This window comes from Papio anubis, chromosome 12 (assembly GCF_008728515.1).
Source record: "Papio anubis isolate 15944 chromosome 12, Panubis1.0, whole genome shotgun sequence".
Taxonomy (NCBI): domain Eukaryota; kingdom Metazoa; phylum Chordata; class Mammalia; order Primates; family Cercopithecidae; genus Papio; species Papio anubis.
The window spans coordinates 38,431,792-38,444,611 of record NC_044987.1 but is presented as its reverse complement, the minus strand read 5'-3'; the positions used below and the strand labels follow the sequence as shown (position 1 = coordinate 38,444,611).

Here is a 12,820-nt window from a genome sequence, read left to right as displayed (position 1 = left end):
GAAAGTTCTGCAACAATATGGAACAAGTGCTTAAGCCACAGGCTGTGTAATAAGAGGCTCCACACAACAGATAGTGACTAATCAACATACTGAAATCTCCTTAACTTGTGGAGGGTGAAGTCATCATGAGGAAACATTTTTGGAGGCAAAGATTATCAGAGAGGCCCAAAGAGTCAGAGATTCTGAGAAATACAGAACTTAACACACAAAAGAATATCACAATATCAGTGGATGGGTAGAGCATGTCTGCAGTTGTAAACATGGGCTATCCCCTGCTGCTTAAGGATACCTAGGTGGTATACATCCTGAAAGACTGAGGGCCAAATGAACACATTAGCCTTGCTATTATTTACAAATATGCCCCCAACTAGACTACATACCCTTTGAAGGCAAGAGCAGTCTCTTGTATCTCCTTGTGTCTGTGTAGCGCATTGTGTAGTTGGCAATGTTTGATGAAGAGAGATAACAGCCAGGTAGGAGACACTTGAACAATAAGGGAGATGATATACAATGCGAATAAGATTAAGCAATATCATCTTTGTGGGTGAAGATGTGCAGGTGGATGACAGTGATATTGATGATCCTGACCCTGTGCAGGCCTAGGCTAATGTGTGTATGTTTGTGTTTGTGTCTTAGTTTAAAAAATAAAAACAAAAACATAAAATTAAAAAAAATTTTTAAGTAAAATAAGCCAGGCACAGAACCATATGTTCTCATTCATATGTGTAAGCTAAATAAGTTGCTCTCACAGAAGTAGAGAGTAGAATTGTGGTTTCTAGAGGTGTGGAAGATGTGGGGAGAAAAAGTAGAAAGAAGATGGTTAATGGATACAAAATTACAGCTAAATAGGAGGAATAAGTCCTGGTGTTCTATAGCACTCTAGGATGACTATAGTTAAGGATAATTTATACTATGTTTTCAAATACTCAGAAGAGGATTTTGAATGTTCCCAACACAAAGAAATGATAAATGTTTGATGTGATGGTTATGGTAACTACCCTGATCTGATTGTTATACACTGTTTACATACATCAAAATATCCTACCGGTACCCCATACATATGAACAATTATATGTCAATTAAAAATAATTTTAAAAATTGTAAGAAAATAGAAAAAAGCTTCTAGAAAAAGGATATGGAGAAAAGAATAATTTTGTACAGCTGTACAACGTGATTGTGTTTTAAGCTGTGTCATCACAAAAGTCAAAAGTTTAAACAATTTAAAAGTTGTAAAGCAAAGCAAAAAATTAATGTAAAAGTTAATTTATTATTAAAGAAAGAAATTTTAAAAAATAAGTTTAGTGAAGTCTAAGTGTACAGTGTTTATAAGGTCCACAGTAGTGTACAGTGATATCCTAGGCCTTTGTATTCACGTGCCACTCACTCACTGACACCCAGTACAACTTCCAGTCTTGCAAGCTCCATTCGTGCTAAGGGCCCTATACAAATGTACCATTTTGTATCTTTTAAATTATATTTTACTGTACCTTTTCTATGTTTAGATACACATACACTTACCATTGTGTTATAACTGCCTACAGTAGCCATCACAGTAACATGCTGTATAGGTTTGTAGACTGGGAGCAATCAGCTATATCATATAGCTTAGGTGTGTAGTGGGCTAGACTATCTAGGTCTGTATAAGTACACTCTATGATGTTTGCACAACAAAATTACCTAACAATGCAATTCTCAGAACATACCCCCATCATTAAGCAACACATGACTGGAAACCACATCTTATCTTTCAGCCTCCTTGAGGACAATCAACTAGAGAATCCTGTTTTTGTCCTGAGGCAAAGTAATCTTGCAGAGTGGAAAACACACATCCCGTTCCTAATGTTATTTGCTGTTTTTAGAGACAGTGTCTCAATATGTTGCCCAGGCTGGCCTTGAACTTTTGGGCTCAAGCAATCCTCCCACCTCAGCCTCCAGAATAGCTGGGACTACAGGCATGTGCTACTGAGCCCAGCCCCATTCTCAACTTCAGTTGAAAGAAGCAACCTGTTGTATCTGAGGGGGTTTAAATAAGTCAGGACAACATATTTAAAAGTACACTTAACAGTACTAGGAAATATTAATAAAATAGAGGTGTTCACAGCCTTTCTTTCTTTAGGGAATCTTCTTTGTGGCTTCCTGGACAGATGAAGGTAACAGGTAAGGCAGAGAGAACTGAGGAAACCCAAGAGTATAAGCTTAACTTACATTAGAAAGTGCAGAGAGTTTTAGACAGTTTGGGGCAGAAGTGTATTGAATAGATACTAAATAGGAGAAGGCAGAGCAATATAGGCTGGGTTTGGGAAAGGTTTTTTGGAGTTTAATGAGTGGGAGGAGAGAGAATTTAGGGGACTTTTGTACTTACCATTTATTTTATACTGAGAGAGCTATTAAGAAGATTTGCTTTGTGATTTAAATAGAGTTCACCTTTGGTGTTTTTGAGAGACTCTGTGAAAACTTAATTTGCTTTTCAAGTATTCCTTGGTGGCGAGACCTTTGTCTTTGAAGGAGAAACCTTGGAGATGGGCTCAATGGTGGATACAAAAAGACTAGGATTTGTGAAAGTTACACATGTGCCTGACTAAGAGGGAGAAATGTCTGCTTACCTTCCACTACCTGGGTTAAGGTATATCTTTGGGAGGAGAGTGATTGAACCTAACAGAAAAATATTTAGCTCTTTTGAGTTCTTGGAGGTAGTCCAGAGAGTGGTGAAATATGTGAGTACAGGGCAAGACTGATGAAAAAAAAAAACTGATGAAAGGACTAAAAAATATTTGTGTAGTCTTGGTATGAAAGCCAAATGGGAGTTAGAGATTCTAAGAAAGATATTACAATCATATGTGAGTTACAGGGATAATTGAAAAATGAATTTTTTTTCCTTTCACAGCTATAACTTTTATGAATTTTTAAGGACACTTACCAGAATACTGAGCAGTTGGTTGCATATTGCCCACATTTCTTCTTTGGTCTTTATAATCTGGAGGTGGCCTTGACAAATGTCGGTTTATCTGATCTTGTGGAGCAATTTTCTCCTTGAGAAAAGATATGAAAACATGTTACATTGCATCATTCCCTTTTCACTTGTGAAAATGCATGCAAAATTTTGTAAAATTTCAGAAAAGTAGTATAAGAACAATTTTGCAATCATGGGTTACAAATCATGACCTTAGTTTGTAATCTTAATTCAGAGACAAATCTTTTCAATTTCAATAAACTTCCTGTATGGAAGTATAATTTCTACTTCTCCATGACACTCAACGTGTGTTTTGGTTCTAGTAACGTCTTATTTTCTTTATTTTTCAATTCAATGTCAATGAGAATTAAATTTCTGTGATTTTTCAAGATGCTAATTTCTAATTTTATGTGGTAGCACACCTGATATGCTTTGGTAGGTACCTATATATAATTCTGGTCCCATAGAGTGGGGAAAGCACAGGAGATAGGGTTTTCAGATAAAATACAGAACACCTGGGCATTCTGTATTCTTATTTGCTTTGTTTGTTTGTTTGAGATGGAGTCTTGCTCTGTCGCCCAGACTGGAGTGCAGTGGCACGATCTCGGATCACTGCAAACTCTGCCTCCCAGGTTCAAATGATTTCCTCCCCCCCGAGCCCTCAGGATTACAGGTGCCCACCACCACGCCCAGCTAATTTTTATATATTTTTTAGTAGAGATGGGGTTTTACCATGTTGGCCAGGCTGGTCTCGAACTCCTGACCTCGTGATCCACCCACGTCAGCCTCCCAAAGGGCTGGGATTACAGGCATGAGCCATCGTGCCCAGCCCTGTATTCTTATTTGTTAAATCTGATAACTCTAGGTAGGAGGAGATGTCAGGAGACACCAACAGGTACCGATATAGGCACTATATGAATTTTATCTCTTTTTTACCTCCTTATAAACAATTCTTAAAAGTAGGCATGATTATTTCCACCTAAGAAATAAGGCAATGGAAGCCTTGTTAGGCTAAGTAACTTGCTCAAGATCACACAGTAGTAGAACCAAGACCGAATCCTGAGTCCCAAACTCAGGCTCTTTCCTAACACACAATACCAGGCCCCTTGCTACTCTGTTTCTCAGCTCCCCATTCTAAAAGCACAGGTTTGCCGCCCTCCCTTCATTTCTTCCATTTGGAATCAGCCTTTTGATTTTTAGAACAGGTGAGTTTGGAAGCTAAGAAAAAAAATAGAGACATTCTTTTAATATGTCAATATCCTCAGTCAAAGACCACTAGGAACACAGCTGTTGGCTTTATTACTTGTTGCAGCAAGGGAGAACACACATCATGAGGGGTCACAGGGTATCTCAGTAGGAGAATGTTAGAGAGAATCTGTCCTGAGATTTGGACTTTGAGTGATTTCGGGAGGGTCTAAGGAAATGGTGCTTTGTTCTAGATTGGAAGCTGTCACAAAGTAAAGTCAATTCTAATTAAATAAAGAAGTAGCTATCACTCATTTAACAAGAGAGGGGGGTGTTTGGTGTTTTGGAGGTTGCACAGTGACCTTGTTTGTGTCTGTTTTTAGACAAAATTATGAAGTGTTATTTTGTCTCATTTTACCATGGTCTCAGAGTAACCTTGTCTGAGGTTGACATTCTGTAGGATTGTTTATACCCAACAGAGAACAAAATGGCTTGACTGTGAGTATCATATCAGCTTTGGGAATTAAGGGCTGCTTTTTATCTTGTTTGGTATGGATCAGGGAGTTTTTAGAATGATGCCATTTTGTATGCATCCCAAAGCAATCTCAATTTTCAAGATAAAAATAATCAGCATAGGTAGAGGGAGAACACTATAATTATAGAAAAGTCAACAAATAGAAAAGAAAACTTTGCAATAGATACATGGGTAAATTAGCTGGAAGACAAATGTGCACTGCCTAACTTAGAACTGACTTAAACCATGTGTTTCTCAGTTTCCCATCAAATTCCAAACCTTCTTAGTAGAATAAGTCTACTATAAAGGAGGGGAAAAAGCCTTAAAACAACAACAAACCAAATTTAAATTCTTGTTGCTAAGAAAAAAGCTTGAAAGACACAGTTTTTTGCACATAAGTAATTCATATAAAACACAATTTTGATGAGCTAAGTGTAAATGAATCAGAAACATATGGATTACATTTCTTTTAAACATGGGTTTACAAATTAAGGGAAAAAGTGGTTGGTGAAATGCTTTTTGGTTTTGCCCAAACCCTAAATGTTTAAGAAACAGCTTGAGATGTTCCATGAACCCCAATGTGGTGATGTTCAACCAGCTCTGTTGTAAACTGTTGTGTAAGATGACAGTTTTGATTTTTATGCCAAGCATGGGACTTTCTGAAATCCACTCTTTTCCAAAAGTATCTGTCATTCTTTCTTATGTAATTAGGTGTTTCTACTGTTTATACTGAAGAAGACAGGATGTGTGTGTGTATGTGTGTGTGTCTGTGTGTGTGTATGCGTGAGAGAGAGAAAGAAAGAGAGAGAGAGAGGTAAAGAGAGAGAAGAAGGTGCTTGACTTCCCATCATAGACTATATTGCAAACCTGGATTTATTTTTATATCTCTTCAATCTAATTATTGACTTCTTTTTTTTTGAGATGGAGTCTCACTTTGTCACCCAGGCTGGAGTGCAATGGCATGATCTCATCTCACTGCAACCTCTGCCTCCCAGGTTCAAGCGATTTTTCTGCCTCAGTCTCCCAAGTAGCTGGGATTACAGGCACCTGCCATCATGCCCAGCTAATTTTGTATTTTTTTATTAGAGACGGGATTTCACCATGTTGGTCAGGCTTGTCTCCACTAGAGGGCTAAACTGTTGTTCAAAGGGTTTTCATATATATACACACATGTATATATATGTGTGTATATATACACATATATATACACGTATATACATATATATGTGCGTATATATACGTGTGTATATATATATATATATACACGTGTGTATATATATATTCAGAAATTTAGGTTTCTTAAACTACTTGTTCACAAATGACTTAGATTAATAACTTTGCATATGGACATAACATAGAACTGCCATGTTGTTCTTTTGTGCTGAAGAGCAGCAAAGACTAGACTGCAATACTGAATAGAGACGGCTACAGTTTGCAAAAGAATGACATTCCCATTCTGTGCAAGTGTAAACACATAGGCCATTTCTGAGATTACTTTTGTGCAATATGAAATTTAATTTATCAACTAATATCTAATGATAACCCAATCTGTTAGACTTGAAAACCCATTATAGAAATCATCTGTTATAGTACATATCTATTCTGCTTCAGTTTCTTCATCTGTAAAAATGTGAGATGTGGATAATTATAGGACCTCCCTCATATTTCTATTTAATTCTGTGAAAATCCAGCTTGGTGCCTGGCACACAGTAGGTACACAATGCGTGTTGGTAATTATGATGTCCGTTGTAATAAGTACTATTCATGTCTCTTCTTTGTGCTTCATTGGTAGGAGAATAACAGAGAATAAGGATAACAAACTTTCATGAGAAAACATCTCAATTTAGGTGCCTATGTGGCCTTGCCAACTGACTGCAAACGACCACAAAGCATATGCTAATGTACAGTGGTATCAAAGACCACTTCTTCCTGGATATGCTAAAAAGCACAGACACCCTCAATGGTGTCCAAACAAAGAGACATGTGAATGGTTTCTAAAAATCACAAAAACAGCAGCCTCATTCTCATTCATCTCACAGTTTATGCCACTGCCCTTTGCACCTGTCCTAGTGGTGACTCAACTGGGGCCCAGTGGGAGTTAGGCCAGTGCCAGGCCAGGACCCTCATGGAATGTATATGCTACCACTTCCTTGCCTTTTAACAAGAGCTGAAAATCAACCTCTGCGTGTTGTAATTCATAAAATTACTAGTATTGATGGTAGTGATGAAAGTGTACCCAGTAAGTCAACCTTAGATTACATGTTTTTCTCTCTGCTGCCCTTGTTTCTAAGTTCTTTAGTTTATAAGGATAAAAATGGGAGGGGAAGGGAACAAGGGGAGGACTGGAGTTTTCAAAACTATGATTTCTAGAAGAAACCAGTTGTGTCACTTTGTGATCCAGTCTGTGACTCCCTTAAACCTTATGGCAGTATTCAAGGTCATCTGTAATCTTATTTCTCAATATTCCTTATTCCAGGTCAAATAAATTTACTTCTCACTATTTCTTTTCACATCTCCTGAATACAAAACTTAGTCCACTTGTAATTCCTTAAAAAAAATGTGGTTGTTAGACTATGTTTACTTTTTATCAGGCATTAAATATTTCATAATGCAATCTCAAACTACCCAACAAATTCACACCCAGGCTGCACCTTTTGGTGTCTGCTCCACCCTCCACCTACAATAGTGGACCCCACCTACTCTATCAGAATCCTACAGTCCTTCAAAATCAATGTCAAATTTTACTTCTTTGGGAGACTATCCTCAATCTTTTCAGGCTGGATTTAATCTTTCTCTCCATTACATTTTCTCTTACTCTTTTTATACTTTTACTATAATGCAAATCTGAATCTAGTACTTCCCCTTGTGTTAAATCCTTAAAATCTCTTCTGTTGCTTTTCAGTGTATATTCTGGCCTCTCAAGCCCTACCCTCCTGCCTCTTATCTCTGGCATCTTTACTCATCACTTCCCCATTCTTGTGCACACTCAATACCTTGGCAGGCATAATATGTAGTATCCTTTATTGTTCCCAGGTCTTTGAATATGCTCATTGTTCTGGCTGAAATAACCTTCCTACTCTTCGTCTCATCTCTTACTCCAGTTTCAGATATTCAGTAGATAGAACATTCTTTCTGAAATCATTTCTAGTAGTTCCCAGAGTATAGCACTTAATCACATGCATTACAATTGGCCAATTTATTTGACATATCCTCAGTATGCTCAAGGCTTCTTTAGGGTGAAGAGAGGATTTGCCTTGTTTATGGCTCTACCCTTATTGCAAATTATTATTTACTAAATAATTATAGCCCTTGTGATACCCTGCATTTCTGACTCTTACTGCAAAGCTCCTTGAATATAAAATTATTTGATTTTGTTTTTAATCTTTTCTGTATACCTTAGCTCTAATTCACCTGGAGATGCTCACTTTTTATTTCATTTGGCCAAATAATTTGAAGGGAGGCAATGAAGCCAGGGTTGAGCAGATAAATACTGAAGGAGGGTTAATGCATGCGTAGTGTGTGGTAAACACAATCTCGTCTTTCTCAAAAAGTCAACTATTAGGTTGATGCAAAAGTGATTGCAGTTTTTGCCATTAAAAGTAGCGGCAAAAATCACAATCACTTTTGCATCAACCTAATATATACAGTGCAAATGGGAAATGCATTTAACATTTTCTTTTAAAAAATCCCCTATTGTGAGTTGCTTTATTTTAGAAGCCAAATCTTGGTTTCGAGGCTCCATGTTGGCTTTTAAAGTTGCTTTTAAAACTCTTATCTCTAAAATCAGTTTGGATTTGAGTGGATGCAAGTTCAGTTTACTATTTCTGCCCCTTAAGCCTGGGGAACAACACTGGTTTCTTTTGCCCGATTCAAATGCTTATGTTGGTTGTTCTAGACATTCCTGGGCTGGGCAGGGCTGGTTAGCAGAGGTGCCATGCATTCCAAGTGTCCAGCAGCTGTTAAATCAAGTTTGATTTTTTTTCTTTCTGCAGTACACTAAATGTATGGAATTATCCTCTCTTACAGTCGGGACATCTTTGTTGCTGTCACGTAAGTAGGCACAGTAAATATAAATGGAAAAGAATAAACTCCCTCTGGTGGGTCAACAGGTCCGTTCAGTAGAAATTAAGAGAAAGTTTTACCGCATCAGCCAGCATCTGCTGCTGTAGAAGAAGCTGCTGTTTCTGCTCCATGATCTGCCTCTGTAGAGTCTGCTTCTTTCCCATCAATTGCTGATTCAACAGTGATTGCTGGGAGTTCATGTAACCACTTCCAGTGTTTGGATTTGAGCAGGGGTTGGGACTTGGACTGGGGCCTGTGTTCTGGCCTACCACAGAGTGTTGATCCTAAAGAAGAGAAAGGGGGAAGGAAAAGCTACTGTGAATTTAAAAGAGAAAAATGTAACACAAAGATCATACACTCAGATTCCAAACATTTTTCATCTTATTAAAGATCAAACATGGTTAAATGGGTTGGAGATCAGAAAATCGCTTTTTAAATGTAGAAGAAATTATTGCATATCACAGCAACCAAAGCAGCTGGGTTAATGACATTAGGGCACTGGAAAAGCTCCCACAGGACTCTGATGGTGGAACCTCCACATTCCAGAAGGTGTTTATGGAACCTCAAAGAAAACTACCATAAAAACATATGGCAAACCTCTCAATTTCTCAGGAATAAACATCATAACCTAACAGATCCTTCCTTTTCCCAAAGTTAGCATGTATCATTGCTGATCCTGCAATGAAAATCATGTTTTAATTCACGTGTTTAAAAGTTGAAACCATTTTAGACAGAAGGCATTTTGCCTTACCCAGCTTTCTGTGACAGAGAGGCAGGAAGGCCTGTAAGTTTCTGTTTTATAAACTCAAACTTGGAAAGGACTTCACTTCTCAGGGACTTGTAAATTTTAATCTCCAGTCAACAATTCAGGTATCTTGGCACAAGAATCTCAGTAAAAGAATACCCGACACACTGATAATGAGAAAATATTGATTAAAAACTCAATTGTATATCAAATAATATTGGGTATTGGTGAACTGCCTTTCTAATTTGAGGTCTCTACCAATTTTTTGGCATTGACAGATCAGGACTCTGCAAGACAGTAAGCCAAACCCAGTTGAATATTCTCATTAATTCCCAGTGATGTATTTAGGATTGAGCTCTGCACTAGTACACTAGTAGGGTTATAAGAAGACTAGAAAATATGGTTATCACCTTAGAGAATTTATCACCCAAGTGAGGGAGAAATGCTTACGTGTATAAACACAAGAAAATGCAAAATCAAATTTTAGATCATATGATATAAACAATAAGTCAAAAATTGTTATACTTTGATTAGAATGATCTGGGAATCAGCTTATAAGGCAGATGCCCTGGACTTGTCCCAGGGATTCTGAGGCTATAGATCAGGGTACCTCCTTAGGTCATTCTGATACTCATTGGTCCAGGGAATATGCTTTGGGAAACACTGAATACATGGGAACAAAAGAAATCCAACTCCCTCTTTTTTTTTTTTTAAGAGACAGAGTCTCACTCTGTCACCCAGGCTGGAGTGCAGTGGCACAATCATGGCTCACTGTAGCTTTAACCGCCCAGGCTCAAGCAATCCTCCCACTTCAGCCTCCTAAGTAGCTGGGACTACAGGCGCGCACCACCTGGCTAATTTTTAAATTTTTTGTAGAGATGGGGTGGCTAACGTTTACATTTTTTGTAGAGACAGGGTCTTATTACGTTGCCTAGGTTGGTCTCAAACACAAGGGCTCAAGTGATCCTAGATCCTTGGCCTCCCACAGTGCTGGTATTACAGGCATGAACCACCACACCTGGCAAAAAAAAATCCAGCTGTCATTCACCGACTAAACTGTGTGAGGTTATAAGACATAAAAACATAAAGCAGGCAGTTGAGTGTGGTGGCTCATGCCTGTAATCCTAGCACTTTGGGAGGCTGAGGCGGGTGGATCACTGAGGTCAGGAGTTTGAGACCAGCCTGGCCAACACGGTTAAACCCTGTCTCTACTAAAAATATGAAAATTAGCCAGGTGTGGTGGCACGTGCCTGTAATCCCAGTTACTTAGGAGGCTGAGGCATGAGAATCACTTGAACCCAGAAGGTGGAGGTTGCAGTGACCCGAGATTGTGCCACTGCACTCCAGCTGGGCGACAGAGCAAGACTCTGTCTCAAAACAAAAACAAACAAACAAACAAAACCACAAAGCAACTCCCATGATACCACATGAGTAGTGGTAGTAGGTACACCATCTGTGGAAATTCTCTTCTCTTTCATTTCTTTCTCTTTATGTGCCGAGCTGAAATAAATAAATAAGTAAGCCACACTCCGAAAGCCTTGGCCTTTTGTAATCTCTGGGGCTACAGAGCTCACCAGCTGCCTCAAAAGCAAAGGGTTATAAAATAATCCTAAGGGCGACCATCCACTGAGGCTTATTATCAGCCAGTCACTGTGGTCAGTGCTTTACGTGATTTATTTCATTCACTCCTCCCAACAAAACAATGAGCAAGAACTTGTATTATTAACCCAACTTGGCAGATGAGAAACCTGAGCTCAGAGAGATCACATAGCTGTAAGTGGCCGAGGAGGATTTGAAGCCAGGTCTGTCTGACCCCACGACTCTAGTTCTCAATCAGTATACTTTACTGCCTGTCACCTGAGACAGGAAGCATAGAGAAGAAAGATTTTTGTACTTTAAACCTGGGCCAAACCATGAACTCATGCAGCACTCTTCCCAGGGTTGAGCACCCTCAGGTCAGGAAGGTGGAAGGAAGTGTGTTGGAGAGAAGGACAGGGGAGTGAGGACAGGGTGGGGAGATCCTCTTCACCAGTTAGTAAAAAATAATCACAGCCATCTCTGAGGTACACCCATGGAGCAGCTTAAGGAAACCATCCTCTAATATATTTACACCCCTATGACCAGTCAGTTCTTTCAATTTTAAATCCATCATGAATTTTGGAGAAGATTTCACCCACTGTGTTCTATAAGCCACTAGGAACGTGGGCTTGGAGACAAGCACTTAAGAGTCATTGACAGAATAGCAGGAGATGAGGATCTGTGAGCTAAGTGTCTTGGAGGGCAAAAGGAGGAGAAATACATGGAGGATTGGGGACTGGGTCTTTGGGTGCACCCTGACTAAGGACAGGGAAGCAGAGCCTGTGACGGGGGAAAGAGGCAGGATCAGGGAAGTGTAAAGACAGCTGGAAGTGGTGGGGAAAGACATCAAGGTGGGAGAGAATGTATTGGAGATGGTAGTTTGCTTTCTACTCTCCACTTGAACCAGAATAGAAAGAGTCTACTCTTTTCTTTGATATAGTTTGGAGTTTTACGCAAGACTTTCAAAATAAGATTTTGTGGTTTCTTTTGTTTGTTTGTTTTGGTTTGGTTTTGGAAGTAGCTGACAAGCATAGGTAGAAAAATTCAAAACACTTTTCTTTTCGTCTTCGTTTCCTTGCCCTGCAGTGGATGAGACCATAAGCTCTGGAGATAAGTCCACCTTGGTTCATATCACAGTTCTGACACTTAGTTGTGTGATATGGCAAAAGTTAATTCACCTCTCTAAGCCTCAGTTTTCTTATCTGTAAAAAGGAAATAATCACAGTATAGATGTCACAGGTTCCCTACAAGAATTAGGGGAGATAATCCAATACCTATTACTAAACAATAGCCGCTCATAATTATTAAAGTTATTTCTACACATAGGAACAATAGTCTGTTTTCATTTGTTTTCATTGTGAAACAAAGGAGATAGAACTCGCAGACTACAGAAAGCTGTTCTGTATCAGGTCTCTCCGAAATGTAGAGGTCTCAGTTATATTGCAGATTATGAGCCATCCAGGGATTTGGGAAAATACCTTCATCCTCCTACTTGAAGATGCCAGAAGATGGGTGGGGTATCATTCTCTGATGGGCTGTCTTTTGGGGTATGCTGCTTTCTTGCTTAGGGGCTCAGCTCAGGTCTCTGTTAACTTTGCTCTTTGCTGTTCTGGTTTTTATTCTCTTAACATCCAATTATTTATGCATAGTGCAATCATGTATATTTACTAAGTACCATGCCTTAGTTTCCCCATTTGCAACATAAAGGTAATATATTAATTACCTAAAATTTGACAAGATGAATTTTAGAACAGTACCAGGGACTTAGTAGAGATGTTTGATACAC

General features: G+C 38.8%; 1 protein-coding gene across 4 annotated transcripts in view; it reads right to left on the bottom strand.

Annotated features, from left to right (window-relative positions):
• Positions 1–12,820, bottom strand: part of MAML2 (mastermind like transcriptional coactivator 2) — a 365,652-nt gene that overhangs the window by 4,968 nt on the left and 347,864 nt on the right. For all 4 annotated transcript variants that reach the window (XM_003910581.5, XM_017948886.3, XM_009187150.4 and 1 more), the window contains 2 exons: positions 8,792–8,995; positions 2,918–3,029 (listed from right to left, as the gene is read on the bottom strand). In XM_003910581.5, the coding sequence (XP_003910630.3) occupies positions 2,918–3,029; positions 8,792–8,995 (316 nt within the window). The remainder of the gene's footprint in view (positions 1–2,917; positions 3,030–8,791; positions 8,996–12,820) is intronic.